Here is a 23739-nt window from a genome sequence, read left to right as displayed (position 1 = left end):
CTGATCAGATCACTGGATTATCTACCTTGTGTAAATATTGAATATCTCTGATTTTGAGGGGGGCTTTTTTGTAAAACTCAAAAAAATAGACTTTTTGAGTTTTACAACATGTTGTGATTCATAACTCAAAAAGGTGGATGATAACTTATGATGTCATACCCTCTTCAAAAACACACCAGGAGTGTCGGTTTGGTTCTTAATACATATAACTGGGAAATTCTTTAATCTTCTGTAGCAGTGATTTGAGGGTACCTAAACACTTGCTTTAAAGCACTAGTTAAACTGGTTGACTTTTAGGTTTCACTAGTCAACTAGTGAGCAAATTTAAGGATGACAAATAAGTTAGTAGGCAGAATGTGAATCAAACAGTCATATTTATAGTGCTAACTATAACACAGCAGACAAAATATTTGACCTGGTCAACTAGAGTAGCAAAAGGCATAGGCTACAAGTTGTGGCTTTGGAGCTACTAATGCTGAATTTTGGCTATCGAGTAGAAATAGCAAACAGCCACTGGCATACCAAGTACATTGACGAGGGGCAAGCTATAGCAAATGGGCCATGAGGAACAGGGTCGCCAATAGCTTTCAGACACAAGGTGGCAGTAGAGGCATCCCTACTTTTTTACTGTCTCCTCTGAAACTACCAAGCACTTTCCTTCCTGGCCCAAAAGTACAGCAATGAGCAGAGGAAAGGGCATTTTTGAAAGTAATGCTCTTTGGGTCACAACCGTAACATGAGTATGTCTGAGCAACGTGGGGGGGGGGGGGGCAAAAAAATTCCCACATAAGCTTTGACGACATTTAACAGATTGCAAAGGCAGCTTGTGATGTGTCTGTGCCTGATTTTTTGCATGCACATTGAACAGCTGAATCTAGACATTGATTTGCCCTTGAAATATATTTGTGAATGAATCCGTCTCCTGCTCATTTGGATGAATGTCACGCATCACCTAACGGGCAAATCAGCGTGTTTTTGTCATTCAAAAGGGGGTGGGGATGTAAGACTTCCATTTTGTTGCCTTGGAGACTACAAATCAATTGCACATTGCAGCTTCTTGCCTTCCATTCCCAATGAGCAGGCTGTGTCACGGCTTACGTCAGTGGCCGAGGGCGGGGACCTGAGGATGGACTGGGGGTTGGGAGGGGTGAGTCACAAGCGCTCTGATTGGCCGACGCTGTTAATGAGCTGCCATTGAGTATTTTGGGGCTTGTGGGGAGGGGAGGTGTGTCTCCGGCTGACCGAGCGCACCGCCTCTCGGATAAATACTGAACACAGCTGGTTTCTCCGATCAGACGCATCAATTGGCGGAACCCTGTTCGTTGTTCAGGCAGTCCGACTCGCTGCACAGTTACTTTCGCTTTTTTTTTTTGCCGGAGCGTAATTTTCCGCTTAGGCACTCAAAAAAGTAAAAATAGTTTGGAGAGAATTAACCAGATTTGACAGAACTGACAGCAGGTGTGAATTCATGTCTGTATTTTCACCGCAGATATACTGGTAAGTACTCGCATCTCTTCTAATGGCACCTGTTTGTCTCGCTTGTCTGGGCTTTTTGATGCCACTTTGTTGTTCTTGTATTTGAATAAGTGAAACTACTCGGATATGAAACATTGCACTGGTCGGGGCTTTGCAGGGAAACGACGAAAGAAGTGCTTGAGGTTGACTTTGTTTGGTGATTTCCCTCTGAATCAGCCACCTTTGTTGCTATACACCCACTCTTGTTTCCTTTGAGATTTTCTGCGGGGTGTTGCCCCAGAACTTGGAAAATTTCAGGGCAACACGGATCAAGGTGTAAACAAATTAAAGTATTACACTCCCCCCTACACACACGTCTCAGCCACCCTCTAAACTTTTAAACCATTTACCAGCTTGATTGAATCCACGTGTGCCTTTTCAGAGACGTCACATACGTTTAGCTTTTGCCATTTCGTTCTATTTTGTGCACAAAAGTTCACTTTGCCTTTCCTGTTTCGCCTTTTGTCTTCAAGTAGCTGCAGGTGCATTGAAATCTAGAGGCAGTGAGTGTTCATCAACACCATTTTAATTGTGTTTTGTTGCAAGAAAGTTTATTTCTGTGCTCTTGAACATCCCCCCACCCCCTGTCAGGAGGATGTGCAAGTTGCTTTGAAATCATTTTGCAAGCACCATTAAAACCTCAGTAGGCTTCTGCCTGTCTCTATCAGGAAGTCGAGAATCTAGCTCTTTACTGTAACCACACTATTTTTTTCCAATCTTTGCTTGCTTGCTTGCACTTGGCACGTGCTTCTCTTTTGTCATTTTATCTCTGTGAAAGCTCAACTTCCCCATAGCAGACGCTTTTAATCCAAGTAGCATACCTGGGATGTTTGGGTGAATTAATTGAGCTCTGGTTGCCTGGCCTGATCACTTTTCTGGGTAGACTGGAAGATTTTTTCTCAATAGTTTGGTCTGACCCCAAAATTCATGATTGGCACAAGGCAACATGTTTCTGAAGAATATCCAATCCACTCTGTTTTAAAGTGGCAAACTTGGTGGTTGAGGAAAAAGGTGGGGGTCTCTCCCAGCTGTATCTGCCAAGCAATGCAACGTTGCCAGTGTAAAGTACAATGCGGGCCTGGAATGTCAGCAGCTTTGCCCATGCTGCCACACAAGTCAAGATTTATGATCATAGTAGCGAGAACCACCGGGTGGCTGAGGAGGAAACGATGTCAGCGATGCAGGATTCAAATTCCTCACTTGTAGAGAGATTGGTGCCGAGACTGCTCAGGTGACAAGCTCCATTACAAACAAACAAGGTGCCACAGAGCTGCCTTGGTCTTGTTTTACTCAAGATGTTAGAGGGGAAAACTGTGATTAGGACTTGAGGTGTATTTTAAAAGTGTGACCAGAATAGACAGTCTGGGAAATGGTTTCAAGAGACCCTGATGTATCTTTTGTGAGTGAGAGAACCTGTTTGTTAAGGATGAGTCGAGTCAATGTTTTGGGAATGGGATTACAACATGCAACATGTGTCCTCCCACTTCCTCCTCGTTGCTCCTCATGTTGTTTTTTTTTTCTAACTTTGAAAAAATGTTTAAAATTTTAGGTGATCTGGAGAAATTTTATTTTTATTTTTTTTAGCTCAATTTTGCTCAATTTTGACGTCGCAAAATTCAGAACATTATCAGCCAAGAGCTGTTTTTGTGGACAAAGGGCTCAAAATGTAGAATAATGCAGTCATTGAATGGATATCCACTCTTTACTGTTTAACTTTGTTTTGCGTCCTATTGCAGGACGCAATAGGATGCAACCACAAGACTGAACATGTAGTCAGTGGCCTAGGGTGCTGTGGAACTTGGAGGCCGGCAGCATTGATTGAATCAAAATGCAAAGACTTACTGCTATCTACCCCACCAGCCTGTTAACCAGATCCAATGGAAAGTGGAATCTGTCAGAGGCTTTTTCAAATTTATTGCGATACAGACCGCTACAAGAGATCTTTGCTGCCATCGCTCTCTACAATAAAGAATTTGAACTGAGTTACGACAACATTTAATTTCTGTTTGGGATCAATAAAGCATCTTTAAATTTGACTTCAAATGTGGTTCTATACAATATAGCACAGTGTCTATGTGGTGTAGCTTGTTGCAGAACTGCATTTGACTGCCAGCTGAAGACTCTGACAGCTCTTAATGTGTTCTCGTATTTAGTGTTCCTCTTTGGGACATGCCCTTCGTTTCTTGATGCTTGAAACGACACAACAGCATTTTGTTTCTTCCCAGGTCTGCTTGTCGATCGTGCACTCCCACTTCCTCCTCATTGTGCCCCTTTATGTTTTATTGGCCAATGTTCTGTTATTCTTAGCCGAGCAGGATGTTTATACGATCCAAGACCAGAAATATGACTGGCAAGGCCGGAGTGTTTATCTTTCTTTCTCTTCTCTCCCCCCTTTTCCCTCTCGTCGTTGTCTCCTCAGGTCCTTGCTGTCAGTGTTCATCCTTTTGTCCTCCTCCCTTGCTTATCCCCACTTGGGGACCAATTTGAATTCAAAGACATCTACAATTCACCCCCACCCCTCAACTTCATAAGCCTACGAAGCTGTGGTCTTTTATTTTTGGATATCCTTCTATTGTTCCAGCCTGTTGATCTGGCCTGTGCTGAAACAATTACTTGCAGAAAATCTGTCGGAAGCATTTAGCTTTTAACATTCCCCAGTCACATTGCAACCTGTTGTGAAAAAAAGATGGAAAAATTGAACCTGCCTTTGCTTCAGGGTTTATTGATCTCCTTAAATTGAGTGAATCATGTCACATGATTCACCCTGATCTGGATAACAGTGTGTTAATTTGTGCTCTTGATTATTGACTACAACACAGGATATAGGTTGGATTTGTACTCAAGAAAATAAACTTGATTGGCGACTGACAGATTTATATACATAAAATTAACTAAATTATACACAGACTGATTCTGCTAAGTTTTTTTAAAAAAAATGTAATGGGGATTTTAATTTGGCTAAGGAAAAATCTAGAATCGTATACCAACTAAAGCCAAGCCTACACAATCACAGTATTGAGCTATGTTTGCTAATGGCACTTAAGGTTTGTACAACATTAAGCTGTGTATGCAAACAAGCACAGATAGCCAATTTGGAGTGAAACTGACAGATGAATCTAAAATCCATCTCCCCTGTCAATCCTTAGCACTTCTGTGTCCTGGACAAAGAACCATATTGCCAATGTCAAGAAGACTTTTAAAGGGGTTGCTTATAAATGATATAGCTACAACATAAATCCTCTAATATACCGCCACTCACTAGTTATGGCTGGATCTAGAAATGCATCGCTTTCATGTATATCACTTGAGGCACAAGACACTTGCCACGTCTACTAGTTTAAAAAACCTACGGTTTCTACAGAGCAAGTCTTTCTGCATTCAACAGTTGTCAGACAAGTAGTAGAAGTGCATTCCTAGCAGACGACTCTACAAGGTTTTGGCATTGGTGTCATTCTTCTAGAGGTGTGTGAAATATTTTTCAATGTTTGTTCACATTTAACCATGTATGTAGATAGTATGCTTCTATAAACGCATACTTTCACGCTCTACCTGATGCTCTTCCTGTTTGGGAAGTACCACTCCTGCTCAATATAAACTTTTGTAAAAGTTGGAACAGAACTCGCTCCCTAAAGACGGCGTACTTCCATAGGTGTGTGTATAAGCCTGGTCTCAGTCACAGCAACAACTGATTTGTGACATGTACCAAATTATGCATCAAAAGATTACTTCCTAGGCATAACTTGTTAATCAACATCAGTATGAAGATTTTTTTTTCTTTTTACTGAAGCTTCATTTTATTTTTTCTACTGCAAACTTTACAAAACTTGTCTTCAACTTTGAGTCATAAATAAAGCGAATAAAGCTCAGATATTACACAAAACATATTTTATGTTTTAGAATTTTATCTTCACCAGTTTCGATATTGTAAAATTAAAATTAGGTCAAGTGGAGGCCACACATCCTGTATCAGAGAAGTCCCCTGAAATATTATTATGATTGCATACATGCAAGCATCTTGTCAGGTTCCATTTACTTTGGCCCAAGAAGCCTTAGACACACAAACCACAACCCTGTGGCCACTGACTGACCACCAGGCTTTAAATAGAGACCGTGAGAAGGCCACTCAGCATCTCGTCTCAGGGCTCAAGTCTGTGCAGGGTCTGGTCTTTAAGTATTTTTATCATAAAACACTAGAAAGCTCTAGGCATGGGTTTTAGAGAAAAAAAAACCAACTATTTTGAAATAGAAAGTTTGTCCAAGCCTTGAGTGCATGAGGTTCCTCCTAATTCAAACACCGCAGCACGCCCCCAGCACACTCTCACAATGACTGTTCCAAGTCGCAAGGGCAAGAGCACATCTTTCTGTATTTAGAAACGGCTACCTTTTGCAAACGGCATGACGAGCGCTGCAGCTTTGCAGTGCATTTAGAACAGCCAATCAGGGGCTGGATGTTTTGGTGTGTTGTGGTCAAGTTGCACAGAGAATAAACAAAACTGTAGATGCATACACAGGGAAGTGAATGCACTGAAGGTTCAGGCCCAATTATTTCACGGCATTCTGTGAAGGCCCAATTTTTTATTTTTTATTTTTCATGACTCAGAACAAAATTGAAACTTCAGCATTGAAAGGTTTTAATGTGCATTTCACCTCTGTGTCTGTTGACAGTCGGATAACTCCCGAGTCTTTAGATTTCCTCTGCACAAATGTACACTCACTAAATCTCATCTTTCGCCCCTGCAGCCCAGTGTTTGTGCCCGTCCCAGATATGACTGAGGTGATGATGAGCAACACCCCCATGGAGGATATGAGGCTCAGCCCAAGCAAGGACAGACTCTCCTTCCAGGTAATACTCACACATGCGAGCCAGACGGCGCTTCCTGCCTAAATGCCTCTCCTATGTGTTTTGAGGTCGAAATAAATTTCAGTACGAGTTCATCCAGTCATTATCATAAGCTGGATTGACATTAGAAATGTTAAGTAAGCAACAACTGATTGTGATTTATCATCAGAGAGAATTTGTGTCAAGGTTAATAAAATGTTGTTTTTTTTTTTTTTATCATTTGTGATATGTGCATTAGTTTACGCAAAATGGCATAAAAGAGAGCAGATTGGCAACAATCCCACTATCAGGAATATCTTCTTTATTTTGTTTGCAAAATGTGAAGTTGATGCCAACATTATTAGAAATGTTTGCATTTTTGTTTTGGTCAGGAGAGTGGAAGCAGACAAAACATTAGTCGCAAATTCAATCCTGCAGAGAAAATGGAAAAACCCCAGAAGCATAATGGAAGCAGCCATCAGGTGGTCCTGACAAGCTGCTACCTGTGTCTTTGTCTTGCTGTCTGCTTGGTGGGGTCATCTAATGACCTATGCTAATTTCAGCTGATCCAGATTTCTCTTTTCTCTAGTCATGATCAGTGACTATTTGGGTTAGGAGCAGAGCAAGCACTACACAGTCTGAGTAAATGCTTTAAAATTTTACATTTTATTTCTGGACTCATTTTCATATACTGTAATCATGTTTAAAAATGGCTCCTTTGCTGCAGTAGCAACTTCTGCATGGAAGAGTGATTTTGTTGGCACAACCTAATTTCCCTTAGCCATGGTGCTTTCATTGACTTCATAAAAATTTGATTTTTGATTGTTCTGACCCCCCCCCACACACCTTTTTTTTTTTTTTTTTTTTAGACTAAACACCAAGCTGCTTAGTTTCAAATGTTTAAAATGGTTTAAAATGAAATGGTCACTTATTGAAACTTGTTTTAAGCAAAGTGTGGGAAGTAAACTATTTATAAATCTTTAAATAGTGAAAACCTCATACAAATGTTACATTGTAGTGGTAAAGTGAAGTCATATTCAGTGCAAATGCGTGGCTGGTGACAAGTTCCAGATTTTTAGAAAGATGACTGAAATTTTAAGGAGATCTCGCATAATAACTTAACATTTAGAGCTGTTGAGTCGTTTAAAAACTGTAAGCAGCTGCATGCTCAAGATGCATGCAGAAAGGATGCAGACTGACCCAGAGGAAGAGCCTCGCTTCCTATGACTCTTTAGTTTACACCCCAGCTGTTAGTCTGAGAGGAACGGAAGGAGAAGAGGCCAGTAGAAAAGGAGCACCAGTTTGCCTCTTCTCTGCCTTCTCCACTGTGAATTTACCATCTCGGCCATTTGCCCAGTGTCTCAAGCTTTCCTTAGAGAAGCTCTCTTTAAAGCAGGGTTGGTTTCACTAGTCATTTCCTCAATCTGACAACGACTTGAATGACATGAGCATGATATTCCAGATGCTCTTGCACAAGTTTATTAAAGTCAATGTCGCCCATGTTCGTTCAAGAGGAAATTAAATTTGATGAAAATCGGCGCCAGAGTTATCCTCTCAAAAAGGCGGCAGCATGATTCAGATGCCCCAGCCCCTTCCCTTGGAAAAGAAACGGTCTTTTATGCGTTGGCTAACTCAGCCAAAGGCAAACCCTTACAAAAAAATCCCATGAAAATCACATGCCACATGAAAACTACACATGTGGTTAACACAACTTTTCACATGTGAATGATGTGATACACAGGTGCATCCTGTGTATCACGTATATCACACGTGCATTACATTTCATAAGTGTATCACATGGTATACACCTTGATACTTAAGATATGTGAAACCCATGTGGTTCACATGGTATGCACATTTGCAACACATTTAACAGGTGGGAAACAGTTGAAAATATATACAATTATAAAATAATGGGACCACCTTTTTTTACCATGAAAATGTCCAATTTCTTCATATTATTCACTTTTCATGATGAATATGAGGTCACATGTCAATCTTATATAGTAAACTTGTAGCTATGAATCAAGACTTCCAAGATAAGTATATACGTGCACAAAATAACAATTTATTTACTTCTGTTTGAAACTTTAGAGAACCAGAAACAACTTTTAATGCACAGCACCATACAGATTTGTCCCAAACTGGGCACAGACAATAAACGTGTGGAAACCAGATGTGTAGAAACGGGTTTAATACCGTCAGTGCCAGTCCATAGAGGAAAAACAAAACCTCAGCGACTGGTCCTTCTTGTTGTTTCACGAGAGACTGTAGCATTCGACTGTGAACCCTCCGAGTCTCCTTAATATCTTCAAGGATGGTTAGAACACACACACACACACACACATGTTGGCATTGGAGGCTTGTATAGGGGTCTTCTTATATGTGCCAAGTGAAGGTGTTGTGGGTGGTGATGCTCAGGTGGGGAGTTTTCCTTCTCCCGTGCTGAAGGCGCTGAGGTCTCTGGCTGTTCTGATGTGTTGCCCCATTCATTCCTCATCTGAGCTTCACTGGACCCCTGGCCTCGATCAAAATTTAAAAATTAATAAAACAAAGCTCTTATGATCTTGACTACATTTTTTTTGTAAGGGAAATCAGTCACTGTCCCGACTCTCTGCGGTTAACGCACATCAAGCATCGATGATGCGGGACAAAAAAAAGCAGATATTCCCTTTATTTACGCATCAAGACTTGATTCCATGTATAATTACAGCTTGCTGTAAACTTGTTTGGTAACCTAGAGTGCTGCTGATAAGAACATGCAACCTTAAATTACCTGAGAAGAGCTAAATTGTAAAGCATATTTATAGCTTTCCATTTGTTTTTGCTCCTAGTTTCTTAAGGAATTCAGGAAGAGTCAGACACAGCTGGATCTCTTTATCTCTTGTCTCACTCTGGCTCTCAGAATGCTTTCTTTCCACTTGGCTCTGTGCCCAGACAGCGACATTGACCCCCCACCCTCCCTACCCCCTCCACCACCACCCCTAAGCCCTCATCTAACCCCTTTCCTCAAACTCAACCCCTGTGACTTGGAGTGAAATATGCAGGTCTAAAAATATTAATCTACTTTATCCAAACGGCAAAAAAAAAAATGCTGTTCTTGGACCAGGAGTGGCAAGCCGTCCCCTCCCCAGAGCCATTTCTCCTGTTCTTGAGAAAGTTGGAGGTTGAACAGAGGATTATGTAGTCTGTCAAACCAATTCTTATGCACTTCATTTCAGCTTCAAGCTTTTCTATTTAGCATACTAACTTTAGAAGATAGAAAGTCCTTGAGTTCACAAAATGCTTTTAACCTTTTGAGATCCAGCAATAAGATTTTTTATTTATTTTTTTTTTAACCAGCTTTCACTATTTTCTTCCCCTCAAGAATCTTGCATGATTTAATTTTATTCCACTTGTAATCTACCTAATTGGAATTGTTTTGGTTCCGATTCCCTTTTGGGCCAGTCGACTCTTTTTAACTCATTATGACCCTCTGATGAAAAGAGTTCTTGTGAGCGACCTTCCGCAGGTAGATGAGACTTACTGGAGTCATAATCATTTCACATACAGCAGATGGAGGTCAACACAGAAAATTGTTATTGTCTGTTTTAAGTAGGTTTCTAAATCGATAGTTTTCATGTAGTTTTTCCCTTGGAAAAGAAAACATCAAGTCATGTTGGCTGTTCATTCCGACTGCTAATTCAGATTAATCCTAAGTGGCTTCTTGTACCAATTGGCCTTCTTCTGCTCCAGTCTTCAAATGTCCAATTCATACTCAAAATGGTTTCCTTCAGTAACCACTTAAGCACTGAAGAATGTTTGCACCACCTGATTTAATTATTGTGCAGTTACTGGTTAAAGCAAAAATCTGATTTGAGTTTCCAGTCAGCTAATTTCTCCATCTCTACCTTTTAGCCCTCATTGTCTTTGATATGAAAAGAAGAGATTCCGTATTGCACAAAATGTACTCTGGGCTGTTTACCAGTGTGGAGACCTTTCACTATGAGGTTGCATGGCAATGACTGACTGATTCTTGCATGCAAAAACAAATTGCTCAAGTATGAGGAAAGCAAGGTTGCATTATCTTAAGGAATGTGGGATGGGCAAGAGCAGGTACAAATTTGTAATCGGTACTCATCAGATGTTTAGTCAGCTCTCAGATATTTAGTCCTCTGCAGCTGCTCAAAGTACTTCTAGTTTTGCCATGTAAGGCAGAACTTTCATGGCAAATGACACCTTTATGCTGATCGAAAACGCTGACCATCTCTTAATACCGTAAGCGATGGTCTTATAGTTGAAGTAGAACTGACTCGTATTTCTAAATACCAGATGTTTTACTTGAGTAAACTCTATGCGAACTCCCTTTGATAAACGATTAATACTCCATGTCTTTCCTTCCCAGATATTTCCGGACCCCTCAGATTTCGACCGCTGCTGTAAGCTTAAAGATCGCCTCCCGTCCATCGTGGTTGAGCCGACGGAAGGAGAAGTGGAGAGCGGAGAGCTTCGCTGGCCTCCAGAGGAGTTTCTTGTCAGCGAGGAGGAAGAAGAGGATGAAGAGGAGCAAAACGATTGCAGCATGCAAAATGGACAGCCAGCACAGAATTCCCAGCACTAGAGGCTGGGAGGTTCAGCACGATGTTCACTTTGCTCTTTGGTTCTGAGGGACAGTATTTTTCACACACTGGTCACACTTCACTGGAGCACTCCAGCACATTCAACTGACACGTCCAGTGTCTCGTGATGCTATCCCTTTACCCATGACAAACGCGCACACATCCATCAAAACTAAAACAAAAAATAAAATAAGAAAAAAAAAAACCTCACTGCTTAGTACACAGAATACCTTCATTCTGTGTGGAAACATCAACAAAATGGTGGATAAAGTCTCCATCCCAGTCGCCTAATTCCTAGCGTGTCCATCAACACGTGTCGAGTTGAAGCTGATGCCCTGCTCAAGAGCAGCAGCTTAGTGATTTATGAAGAAGCCCTTCCTCTAAAAGTGACCCTGCTGCTCTGACTCCCAAATGGCCGGCATCATGACCCCAGAGTGTTTATACCTGTGTGCAGAGCAATGGTGGTACCTGTGGGAAGTTATTGTACAGTGCACTGTTTTATTATTATTATTATTATTATTATTGCTATGATTATTATTGCCACTGCTGTCTATAGATTTGTGTCCTTTGATGTGAATGTCGGTCGTCTTTGAGAAGTGGATGTATTGTGAAAAGAGAAAAAAAAAGTTACATGGTTTGTTGATTCTGCACAGGATTTGCCTAGGATTTACTTTCGTAAACTTATTTGTTGGTAAATGAAAGAAAATCGAAAGGTGTAACTGATTTGCTTTGCAGGCTTGATGTGCACTGAAACCAGAGTTATGCTATTAAATCCGTCATATTGGCCTCCAAGAAGCAGAGCTTGGGTGACAAAGCAAAAATGTTCATGAACGAGTTTTTTTTTGTTTTTGTTTAGTTTTTTTGTGGGAAGGGAGCCCTTGATAGATCAATGTACAGAGCCAATGAAGGATGTACAAATACATGTTCTTAGTAAGCCAAACAGATGCTTGGTGTGATGATTTTACCATCCTATCTAGTCTTCCTCTTTTTTAAAAGCAGCCATACGTTTGATGCCATATGGTTCTGATTCACATCAAAATTTGGCAATACCTGAAGCAGTACTCTTCATTCACCATTATGACTATTTACCAGAAGGTGTTTGGAAGTTTCTGTCTGTGTTTGTGTGTGTGTGGCTCTGTAATTTACAAATGACTTGTTTTCCAGGAGTCATAAGTTTGCAGTTAAAACAAGGTTGGAGGAAAAGATCTTTTTTTTTTTTTTTTTTTTTTTGTGGAGAGTTTAATGTTACTGTTGTGGAAGCATGACTAATGTGCGTCTCTTCAATCTTTCTCATGCGAGTGGCATTAGGGCTGTATACAGAACATCTTTGTCATGTCACATCTCCTACAGGTCCCCACGTTGTTTTTGTAATCTCAGGGAGATCAGCCGCCATCTTATACTTGGTGTTATTTTCTCTTCTTTTTTTGTTTTCTTCCTTTTGTATTTAGACCACTTTTCTCATTAATTATTCCAGAGATTGTAAATAAAGAAACTGAATTTGCTATACACTTTTGAGTCTTTTTACTTGGTCTTTTCTGAAACTGGGTAATCCTCTGCCTTCGAAGCAGTTTCCAGTAGCGCCGTGTAATTTTCCTCTTGTAAACCCCCACACACTCAGTTTTACCCCCACTCACCTTACCTGCAGTGGTTGGAGAAAAGCAGTCTTGTTTCCTGCTTGGCATCTTTCACACTGAGAACATCTCTCTCCCTCTATGAAAACAGATGCATCAAGTGTGTGTATGTGTGTGTATATATAGAAGCGAGAGCAGCCACATGCTACTTCCTGTCTTCAGCTTGCACTCAGTTTTTCTCCTACTTGCAGCAAAACCTCATTCCTGAACTCGGAATCGCTTTCAGTTTTACATTAAGCTGTGGTAGCTTCTTTGACGGAGGGAATCTTAAGCAGTCTGGGGGGGGGGAAATAGTTTAAACCCTCTTGAAAGCTTTTGCAGGTACTGGATACATCTCAAGGGGATTATCCTTAAAACAAATATTATGCATTAAGCTTGTGGAAGCAACAACTCTGGTCTGTCACAGGTGCATCTTGAAAAATTCAAATACAAGGACGCTGACATCAGAAGTTTGGCTAAAGTTCAACCTGTTACAGTTGAGGCCAGATGTTTCGGCTATGCATAAAGATGCATACGCTTTGTTTTTTTTTCCTGTTCCCTGTTGGACACTTAATCTAACTAAATGGTTAATGTTTGAGGTCAGTTAAGTTGATTTTTTTTTTTATTATTTATTTATTTTTATTTTTTCTGCTTGCTGAATTCCAGAATATTGTGATCAATCTTCACATTCATTTGCTTATGAGTACATGGGGAAGTAAAACTTAAGTATCTCGGAAGCAAAGTTGTGTAAAACTGGCTACAAAAATTATAAAGATTTTTTTTTTTTTTGGCGCAAGACACATTCATGGGGAAGAAAGTTGACCTGAAACTTCAGCAGACCATTTTGGGAATCCTATCCTGGCTGTGTATTGTGCAGTATCCCGAGCACATTGAAAAGTTAAGTAGAAGGAAAAACTGGTCAAAGCAGCAGAAAAAATTATAGCATTGAGAGGATTATAATTAAAGCTTGTTCACCTGCAGTTGGAATCAGTGACTAAAGAGCCACAACACAAAGACATATCCAGGACAAATGGGCTACAAATGTTACATTCATTGTGTTCGCCCATTCCTGAAGTGTCTTCACTGGTTTTCCAGCAGGCCTTTGGCAGCTACCCACACTGTGAAAGGTATTAATGACCATGGTATCACTATACTTGATCGACCAGAAATCTCACATGATCTTAACTTTGTAGAAAATCTACAGAGAATTGTCAGGAGGATGAAAAGAGACACCAGCACCAATCATGCAGACTAGTTGATGGGCACCCTGGGTTTCCTTAACACCTAACCAATGCTTGCTAAACCCTAGCCAGCTTTTAAAGTTACAACCACAAATCTTAATGTATTTAATCAAGATTTGTTGTAAAGACCAACACAAAGTATCACATGATTATGAGGTGGAAATAAATGACATTGCAATATCTGGTAATGCATGGTGAAACATGGCGGTGGCAGCATCATGCTGTGGAGAAGCTTATTGTCAGTAGTGACAAGTAAGCTGATCAGAATTAACAGGAAGGTGGAGCTAAATATAGGGACTTCCTGGAAAAAAAGACTTAGGTGGAGGTTCACCTAAAAATTGCCAAAAAATGCAACGCAATTATCAAAGCATGCTGATGTGCTAGAATGGCCTGTCAGACACCAAGGATCAAAAGCTTGAAAAGATGGTAGTCAGATGCGCTAAGAAGAAGAATGAGCAAAAATATTAACCAATGCCTATCCATGCTACAGCAGGGTGCAACTTAGCAAAAATAACCACAGACTATGGAGTACATATACTGCACAGTACATAAACCCAGCTTTCCAGAGGCTTATATTTCTGTATAAAAATCCCCTTTTAAAACTGATCTTGTATAGTATAATAATGTAAGAAATTGAATCAATGTCAATAGACTGTTAAAATACACCACTCTCTGAATATAAATTATAAATTAAATTATTTTAACAGAATTATCTCAAATCCAATTAATTGCTCAGTACCTGCCAGAAAGAAATTTATGGAAGTAACATTCTAATCAGTCAGTCAAGGAAACTAGTCAGGTGATTTATAAGGGGACATGTTGTAATGAGACCCTCCCAGGTCACTACTGATTATCTGGCACTTGTGGAAAAGTCTGTCAGAGTTGCCGTGGAAAGCTGCTGGGTGCTGAGACCAGACACTGGCCAATGCGCCGCAGGATCTCCGATGATCTCCTGGAAGGGGAATCAGTGAGAAGCATCTCCATGCTTCTTCCATCTTAATGGGGAAAAATGGTAATGGGAGAGTTATAAATATCTCCCATTATATTCATTAATGATGAGCAACAATTTTCTGTGTCTGGCGTAAAGAGCAACGTCTGGTTCAGAATGCTGTAATGAATAGCTTTTGTGACTTCACTGATGAGTGTTGCTTGATCTCAGTGGAAAAAGTAATGAGATCACGGAAAAAAAGAAATCACAAGAAGAGGTACAGTCCTTGGAGGCGCTGTCTGAACTTGCACCATGCTACGCAATGATGTGACGTCAGTGAGAGACCTCTGAACTTCACAGTGTCTTTCAGATATTGTGGAGACGGCAATATCCTTCAGTTTTAATAAAGAAAGGTCCTGTGCCTTAGAGGTTAGGAAGATATGAAAAGAAGCCCTCCAGTAGAGGCCCTGCAGCATTTTGCTACTTTGAATAGCTCTTATCTTCACTATTGTTTCTTCATCCAGCTTATTAAATTATAGAGATATCTCTGTAATTAAAGGGTTTTTTTGCAGTTGCACATAGACTTGAAATAGGGAAATTGGCCCATCTTTTTACAAATAGTTTACATCTGAGACGTTCATGGTTTAAAAATAAGATTCTTAACCAGAACGCTTAAATGTGTTAACCTTAAACTTATGAAGGCTATTGTTTGTACAAGATTTTATTTCAGGGTGTTCAAATAAAAGGGGCTGAAACCAATGACATACCAGATTTATTTTATTTCCAGTCATCAAACTATGTGTAGTTTTTCCTTGACATTCCAATTATGCTGCACTTTGTGTTGGTCTGTCACACAAAATCCTAATAAAAACGACATTGATGTTTGTGGTCATAAAGTGACAAAACGTAAAGATGTTCCAGGGGAGATAAAACCAACCTCAATTAAAAAAACAACAACAAAAAATATGCTTCACCCCGTGCTCTCTACTCAGCAGATATTTTGCATTCTGTGAGCATGTATATATTCTGAAAGCATTGGAATTTCCTATTGTACTTTCTGTGCTCTCAAAACGCTTCAACCGCTGGTCCGAGGTGTGGCCACACTTCTTGGCCGCAGCACAGTGACACGAGGGAGTGACGGAGAGTGTCTGACACACCGTCGTTGGCACGAGATGCGGTATCTTTAAAAGTGTGAGAGAGCTGTGCGGCCGGCTGGCTGTATATAAAAAACTGCTGTCCTCTGAGTGAAGTCACTGATAGCTCTTCTGGCTCATTCCCGGAATTCTTTCCAGTGGAAACAATCCCATTGCTGATCCGAGTGTGTCAGCCGTGTGTGATCCACCGGCCCCCAGAATTCTCCCCAACTCCCAGCCATGGTCCGCATTAACACTTCCTAACAGTGATTTCTCCGTGCCTAAACCGTCATCTACCCTTTCATTTCCTCTGAGAGCTCCCCTCTCTGCACTCCTCCAGGAGAAAAATGTTTATCCTCTTATTCTACTTCCTCCTAACGTATCATTTTGTTTCTCTGGTTTGCTTGTTTTCTTGTTCTTTCCATTTTTCAGCCCTCCATGACTTCCATCCCATTTTGTTGTTTCAGCCATTTTCCCATACTTACACAGCAGTAGGAAAGTACTTTGCATTCCCACAGTGCAGGTTATGTTTCACCACAAACAGAGCCACTGTTTCTATTATTTCAGGACTGCGACCCTAAAGTGGAAGCCTCTCAACTTTTATTCTGTATGTTCTGTGTGTTCGAACGGAGCTTGCAAACAGATGCATTTGCTTGGATGTTTTATGCACAACCGCGTCTGGTGTTATGAGTGCCGTGTGCGTAAGGGAAAGATTCTTTTCCCAGGGTTCCTCCAGTGTGAGAAGAGAGTAGAGCTCTCAGGACATGAGGATAAAACTTTGATAGTTATTTTTAACCTGTTTGGATATGGCCAACCAAGCGTGGACACATATCTGGCACTGTCTACCAGGAAAGAGCTCAGAATAAGGTTTGCTTCGAGGCACAGGACAAAAATGGAGAGGCAGAAGGGAAGATGTTAAAGGGGGTCGAGTATCGGGGATATGTGCGCCATTGCGGGCAACACAGCCTTGCAAAAGTATTTATGCTTGTTAAACCCTAGCCAGCTTTTAAAGTTCCAACCACTAATCTTAATGTATTTAATCAAGATTTGTTGCAAAGGCCAACACAAAGTATCACAAGATTATGAGGTGGAAATAAATGACATTGCAATATTTGGTAATATTTTTTTTTCTCTTCCTTTTTCCTCTTTAATCTTTTCTTGTTTTTTTTTTTCTCGTAAACTGAGGGGTGCTGGGCCCCACAGATGCTAGCTCATTGTTTGCATTTCACGTGTCATATTTGCCGTTTTATGCACAACCGCCACCGCCATCTGTTTCCTTGTGAAACATGGCGGTGGCAGAATCATGCTGTGGAGAAGCTTATCGTCAGTAGTGACAAGTAAGCTGATCAGAATTAACAGGAAGGTGGAGCTAAATATAGGGACTTCCTGGAAAAAAAAGACCTGTAAAACCTGCAACACTGGAGACTTGGGTGGAGGTTCACCTAAAAATTGCCAAAAAATGCAACGCAATTATCAAAGCATGCTGATGTGCTAGAATGGCCTGTCAGAGACCAAGGATCAAAAGCTTGAAAAGATGGTAGTCAGATGCGCTAAGAAGAAGAATGAGTAAAAACATTAGTTTCTAGATGTGAAAGGTTAGATATAGCTTCAGAAAAGAATTCCAGTAAAATGTTCTTGTGCAAAATATTCACTCGGAAAATGCAAAGTCATACCATCCTTTTCAGATTTAACGAGCATCTGTTTCCTTCCCCTTCCCAGCATGTATTATTTTGTGTTGGTCTATCACATAAAACCCCATTGAAGTCTGTAATATGACACTATGTGGAAAACCTGAAGTAACACTGTATCTCCTGGTGGCTAATTTAGATAAGGGCTCATACATAAGGTAAAAGGGCAACTACAGTGAAAGTGAAACTTACGAATGTATTGTCGAAATAATGTAATAAAAGTTAACTCGCGTACTTTCCGGATGACACAGCAAGCCAGAAGGAAGGAAAAAGCATGATAAAAGGAGAAACAGCATGCCACCACAGTGAAGTGACCAACAGACCGGTTTTGTTGTGTGTTTATTTTTTTCCATGAATGCTTTATTTATCTGACATTTAAAAGCCCATCAGCAGCATGTGACACACAGTTTGAGCACAAATAACCACAAAAGTGCTGATTTGAATGAGGACATTTAAAATCAATCCTCCATAGCTTTACAGGAAATTAAACATTAACATGTTCAACTCATTCACCAAAGTACCCTCTCGGCCTGAACATCACGGAAAATATGAGCAAACAGAGAACTTTGAGCACACTTGTGCTTGTTCTCCGAAACCTTATATAGCCAAGGTACTTATACTGAGAGTTAGAGGTGGACAATAAACTTTAGTATCAACCAGAAAACTGACCATAAAGAAACAATAGTTATATGAGGTGATGTTTACTTTAAAGAGAAATTACTCAAAAGACAAGCGCAGTTAAAGGTCCTGGGTTCGATTCCCAGCCCGGGGTCTTTCTGCATGGAGTTTGCATGTTCTCCCTGTGCATGGTGGGTTCTCTCCGGGTTCTCCGGCTTCCTTCCAGAGTCCAAAAACATGACTGTCAGGTTAATTGGTCTCTCTAAATTCTCCCTAGGTGTGTGAGTGTGTGTGTGAATGGTTGTGTGTCCTGTATGTCTCTGTGTTGCCCTGCGACAGACTGGTGACCTGTCCAGGATGAACCCCACCTCTTGCCCGGAACGTAGCTGGAGATTGGCACCAGCACCTCCTGACCCCTCTAAGGGACAAGGGTGAACAGAAAATGGATGGATGGATGGATGGATGGATGGACAAGTGCAGTTAAGGAAATTTTGAGCTTTCCCAGAACAAACTGGAGCAGAAAACAACTAAAAATAATAAGTATTAGCACTATATTTTTCTCTTTAAATCCATAATTTAGATCTGCGAATGGCACCAAAACCGACTTACTGAGGAGATAACTTTATTAACAGCCCAGCGTGTTTCAGCTTGTGGCCTTTATCTGGGTCATTACAAAACACCGAGCAGTTAGTGTTTGAAAAAGCATGCCTTAGAAAAAAAATGAAATGAACCAATCACACCTTCACACATAACTAGGCTGACCAATCACCAATCAAGGCGATGGCATGTGTTTGAACATTGAACTTAAGCATCAGTAGGTTCCAGGCTGAACCATGTCTAGTAGCAGCTCATTCCAAATGATGCACAGTAAAGGACAGAGTTTACTAAAATTAAATAACATTATTAATAGATCATGTTTTATAAAATCAATATTAGAAAATCTAATTTAAACAAACAAGTCCAATTACAGAAACTAATCAAAAGATATATATCCTTCCTCATGCTTGCAGAAAATAAACTCTTTAGATTAAATATCCAGAATACCTTTATCTTTTTCTTGATAAAATTTACAACAATAATAAAAAAAACTTAAGAACAAAAGAATTCTTGATGTCGTTCAAAAGAAATACATTATTCTTTTTTTGAGCCCTATTTTGGGAGCTCTAGCAGATTTTGGATTTTGGAGATTGATACTAATAAGAATGTCAAAATCGTATGTTTGTTATATTGTGCAAGCCTTATACTGTAACCTAAATACTTCATTTTAATGTTAGAATAACTGTGAGCACATTGATTGTATAGGTTATTTTGGAAAACTAATCTAAATCATTGGTTGTCAAAGCAAGCACCCCTGGCAGGTATGAATTGATGCATAATCGAGACAAATATCCCCTGGAAGATGGTCTCAGTTTGGACTTAAATAGGTATGAAACAACCGACACCATAAAGGTTCAAAATATGCAAAAACACCAGTCCTTCTTGTAGAAACACAACAGCCATACTGATTTTGTTTTTGTACACTTTGTGTTGGTACCAGCATGTTCTTTCTGTTTGTTCAGACAGAAAAGATGCAGTCAGATGACAATTGTGAAAACACCTGTAAAGAGTCAGACCCTGCATCAAGGCCTAATAGTCTCTGTGAAAGGAGAGCCCTCACTACAGATACCCCACACAGCGCCCCACTTACATTGAATTTCAGTGTCAGAGTGGCTTCGAAACATTTAGACTTTCTCACCTGGAATTTTCACTTCTTGGCAATTTTATTCCACCCAAAGCAACCCAACAATGGACAAGAAAGCTGTTTTTTTCCTCTTCTTTTTTTGTCTTTACTGTTTCACTGTGTAAAATGTCTGTCAGTATAGTGTTGCTTATTGAGTTATTTAAAAAGGTGCAGCGCCACCTGGTTCTAAAGACGTTAAAGTTTGTACCACAAGAAAAATCCCAGCGTCTGCTCCGTGCTGTAGCCTCGCATGTTAATGTGTAAAGCCCGAAGCTGCTTCTCTTCCATTCGCTGTTGTTGATATAAATAGACAACTTGTGCCCCCACCACTTTAATCCTTATTGTCTAGAGACCAGGGTGGAAAAAAAAGCAGGGAAAGAGAGAAGGGACTTGGGACTTGGAAAAGGACAAACATAAAGCCATGAAGATCCAAAGCTGCAATTGCACTAACATGCATGTGTTGTTACAGGTGCAAGGCATGGAGTGGAAAAAAAAAAGAGGATTCAGGTTTTTACATCACCAAAAATAGAACCGCATGCTATTTGAGGAAGGAATGTTACATAAAAAGACAAAGCAAATGTTTCTATCCTTGTGTAACCTCCTTAAAGATAGTTTATGAGTAGTAGACTCCACTTTAAATAAACAAAAATACAAAGTTAAAGACAAAAAAGGATCCTGAGGCTCTCCCACACAGAGTTCCCGGAATGGAACGGTATGAGGAACATAAATTCCCAAAGTTGCTGGTGGCAGACTTTCTTGTTTGTCAGATTCAGGTTAAAACATTTTCTCCTAGCATGACTTACATGCTAGGATGACTTACAGTATAGGATGTTTAACGTGAGGTTCTTGTAAATGGACAACATCTCACAATGAACAATACCTCACATGCACTCTCAGCATTTAGCATAAATCCAGAGTTGCACTCTCAAGCAAAAGCTAATTTTTAGTCAGAGAGGGGCCAAGACCAAACAGGACATGTACAGCATGAAAACAACTTCAGTGTTAAAAACATCATTAAGGTTTATGCAAAAAGCCATTTTACAATCATTTAAGCTATCACTATACTGGAGCCACCAATATTTACAGAGGAAGTGGAGGCTGGAGGTATAGCAACAATTTCCTTTCCAAAACATACACAAAGGTGAAAAGAAGCTAAGCATTGCCCGTAAGTGTAACCATGTAACTGACGTTCTGAAAATCATTTAATAGCAGACAATTTAATCATTAAAATACAACATATTTTAATGAATTTACTTTTATATCAGAGTATTCTCAGCATGTCTGTCCAATAGGAACTTTTTGAAGCACAGTCGCTAGCATCCATTTTTCATGCAAATCTTCACTAACGTCTGTGCAAAAGTCAGCTGTGAATCTAGAAAAAAGATTGTGTTTGCATAGATTGCCATGATGTTTTTGAGACTGGAGCTTGTTTAGAAATCTACCTTGCTAACCAATCCCTTCAGCCTCCAACCTCCATTTCCTGTGTAAGTAATCCTTTTCATCTGTGTAAATATTTCCCCAGTGTAAATGTGACAATGGCTTGAAGGTTAATAAAATTTGGGATTAAACAAAATCAATGTTGTTATGTTCTCTAAGAAGCTAGGTGTTTGGTACTAAAAAATTTGTATTCATACATTGGAGAACGCAAAGGGAAAAAGGACTTTGAATACTTCAGTATTGTGAAGTGAAGCTCTAAGTTATTGCCACTTAAAACTTTACCTGCAGTAAACGTTTTGGTGTCATCATTAAGAAAACCACTACATTCTTGGCCACAGTAATAAGGACCATTCGATTGATTATCTTGCTTCCACTTCCTGTATAAATTATCATCAGATTTCTAGTAGCTTCACGATGGAATTGTGATGAAGTTTGAGAGGTTCTTAAAATATTGTTGGCTTTAACAGATCTAAAGTTCTTGAAAAAAAGAGTGGTTTCAAAGCACAGAAGTCCGCTTCGGTCATAACAACTTTCAGACAATTTTATCAACATGCTGCTCTATCCAAGGTGAGCGGGCAGCACACAAAAAAAAAGAAACATGTGAGCTTGTCACAAAGCAAGGTTTTTCCGTTCCTCTTTCAAGTGATGCATTGACCCTTGAGAAGTTTATACTGATAAAACTATACAGTTCCCTCAGTCTCTCAGATAGAGTGCATGCCACGGGAAGCAGGTCATGGAAAAGTCTCGCGTTTGACTAAGTGCACTCTCTCTTTTACTCCATCTGTCAGTCCATCTCAGCCTCACTCACTCTGCCACCTTGTGCACTCACGCAAACCACGTAGACATAACAGTGCATGTGTTCACCCTCAGATACGCTCAGTCAGACACACTGACCAGTCTGCGTACACGCATCACAGAAAGCTGAGGTAATTTGTTGCCTCACATCACCTCGTAACTGAGTTTAAAAGAAACAAATGACACATGCATGGATTTACAATGCTTTAAAAGGCTATGCCGGAGGATTCAAGAAGCATGAAATAATGATATACCTAATGTGTTTGGATGTATTACTTACATAGGAATCTTTGGGGAGAAACTTGGTAAGATTGAACAAAAAACCCTCCCTAAGTCATTAAAAATGATTAGTGAGTACAAAAATAGTTAAAGGTTAGACATAGCTTTCTAGAGAGTGTTTATTTCATGGATTTCAACATTTAAAAACATTCAGATGGCTTCAACTGTCAACCTTTAAAAAAAAAAGCAGTTGAAACAGTAACTGCTGCTTATTTACTTGTTAAACACTTACTTTAAACCAGTGAGGGACAAAAATGTGTTTTAATGAACACAAGTCCAGTGTGTTTTTGAGTTTTGCTCAATTCCACCCCATATTAATAATTAAAAGCATGGTGTTTTGCTAAGTTAGTCAGATGAATAAGTGTTTCATAAGTTTTTTTCCATTCACATATAGCCATGAGCATTTCTCGTGAATGGCAGTGTGACAACAATAAATGTTCCAATGAGGTTTCTATTTTATCTTATGCACAAGGATTGCTGTTTTTAAACATTTGTCATGCTTTTGTATGTAGATAATGACATTTAAAGCTAATCTACCAGTACAATTACGGTAATTACATTTCAAATACACAGTTACTATGTGTAGTGGGTGCTGCATACATATTTTGCCTGTTGTCTCATCCCTTTTCAGACATCCATTTAAAGCTTTATGTGTGTTGCTGACTGGACAGTTGATAAAAATACAACAATCACACTCACTATTAACATAAAATAAAACTATTCATAATAATTTTGCTCCATATACTGTCTGTGGTTGTCAGGAATCATGTGTGGAAATTGTAACAACTGATTGCATTTAAGACAAGTCATTAAAAGAATACTGACATGTAGGATTAACTAGCATTTCTTACGTTCACAACAAATGTCGCTATTTGTATTTGTTTTGATGTAATTAGGTTATCGTCCTATGCTGCATTAAGGATAAATTAAATTTATTTAGTTGGTAAGGAAATATTGGTAATATTTTTTTTAAACATACCTTCTATAAATAATTTACAAGTAAATATTTACATGTTAAAAACGTTTAATAAAAAATAATACATAAAACAAATTTATTAGAAACATATAATGTTGAAAGGCAACATAATTTAATTTTAATGGAATTATTTAATTATTGCTTAATTATGTCTGGCAGCAAAGCCTTAAAATACATTGCTCAAAGTAAATGGGCGTGACTAACTGCCATAGATAAGGTGATTTGTTTGTAGTACGGTTGCTTTCAAATAAATTATCTCATGATAAACTGTAGCACAGGAAATTAGAAATCATTTTGAAAACACTGAGCAAAACACTTGTGGATTAAAAAAAATGGTACATTATTAAAGTAAGATATGGGTTTATATATTTCTTTTCGTTAC

The 23739-nt window shown here is 39.5% G+C and overlaps 1 protein-coding gene across 1 annotated transcript; it reads left to right on the top strand.

The window, feature by feature from the left end:
- The first annotated feature begins 1225 nt into the window (after positions 1 to 1225).
- lbh (LBH regulator of WNT signaling pathway) lies at positions 1226 to 12440 on the top strand. The gene is made up of 3 exons (XM_044142007.1): positions 1226 to 1497; positions 6256 to 6358; positions 10719 to 12440. The coding sequence occupies exons 1-3, from the start codon at positions 1469 to 1471 to the stop codon at positions 10932 to 10934; spliced, it is 348 nt and encodes a 115-aa protein (XP_043997942.1). The 5' UTR covers positions 1226 to 1468; the 3' UTR covers positions 10935 to 12440.
- The last annotated feature ends 11299 nt before the right edge of the window (positions 12441 to 23739 follow it).

This window comes from Gambusia affinis, linkage group LG16, assembly GCF_019740435.1.
Source record: "Gambusia affinis linkage group LG16, SWU_Gaff_1.0, whole genome shotgun sequence".
In the NCBI taxonomy this organism is placed as follows: Eukaryota; Metazoa; Chordata; class Actinopteri; order Cyprinodontiformes; family Poeciliidae; genus Gambusia; species Gambusia affinis.
The sequence above is the reverse complement of the archived record's forward strand: the minus strand, read 5'-3'. Positions and strand labels throughout refer to the sequence as shown.

What these genes read in the sequence shown, in the direction of transcription:
- lbh (XM_044142007.1), top strand. Translation starts at nt 1,469, where the DNA reads ATGTCTGTATTTTCACCGCAGATATACTG. An exon ending in TTTTCACCGCAGATATACTG is followed by an intron (nt 1,498 to 6,255) that starts GTAAGTACTCGC and finishes TCGCCCCTGCAG; the next exon opens with CCCAGTGTTTGTGCCCGTCC. An exon ending in AGGACAGACTCTCCTTCCAG is followed by an intron (nt 6,359 to 10,718) that starts GTAATACTCACA and finishes TTTCCTTCCCAG; the next exon opens with ATATTTCCGGACCCCTCAGA.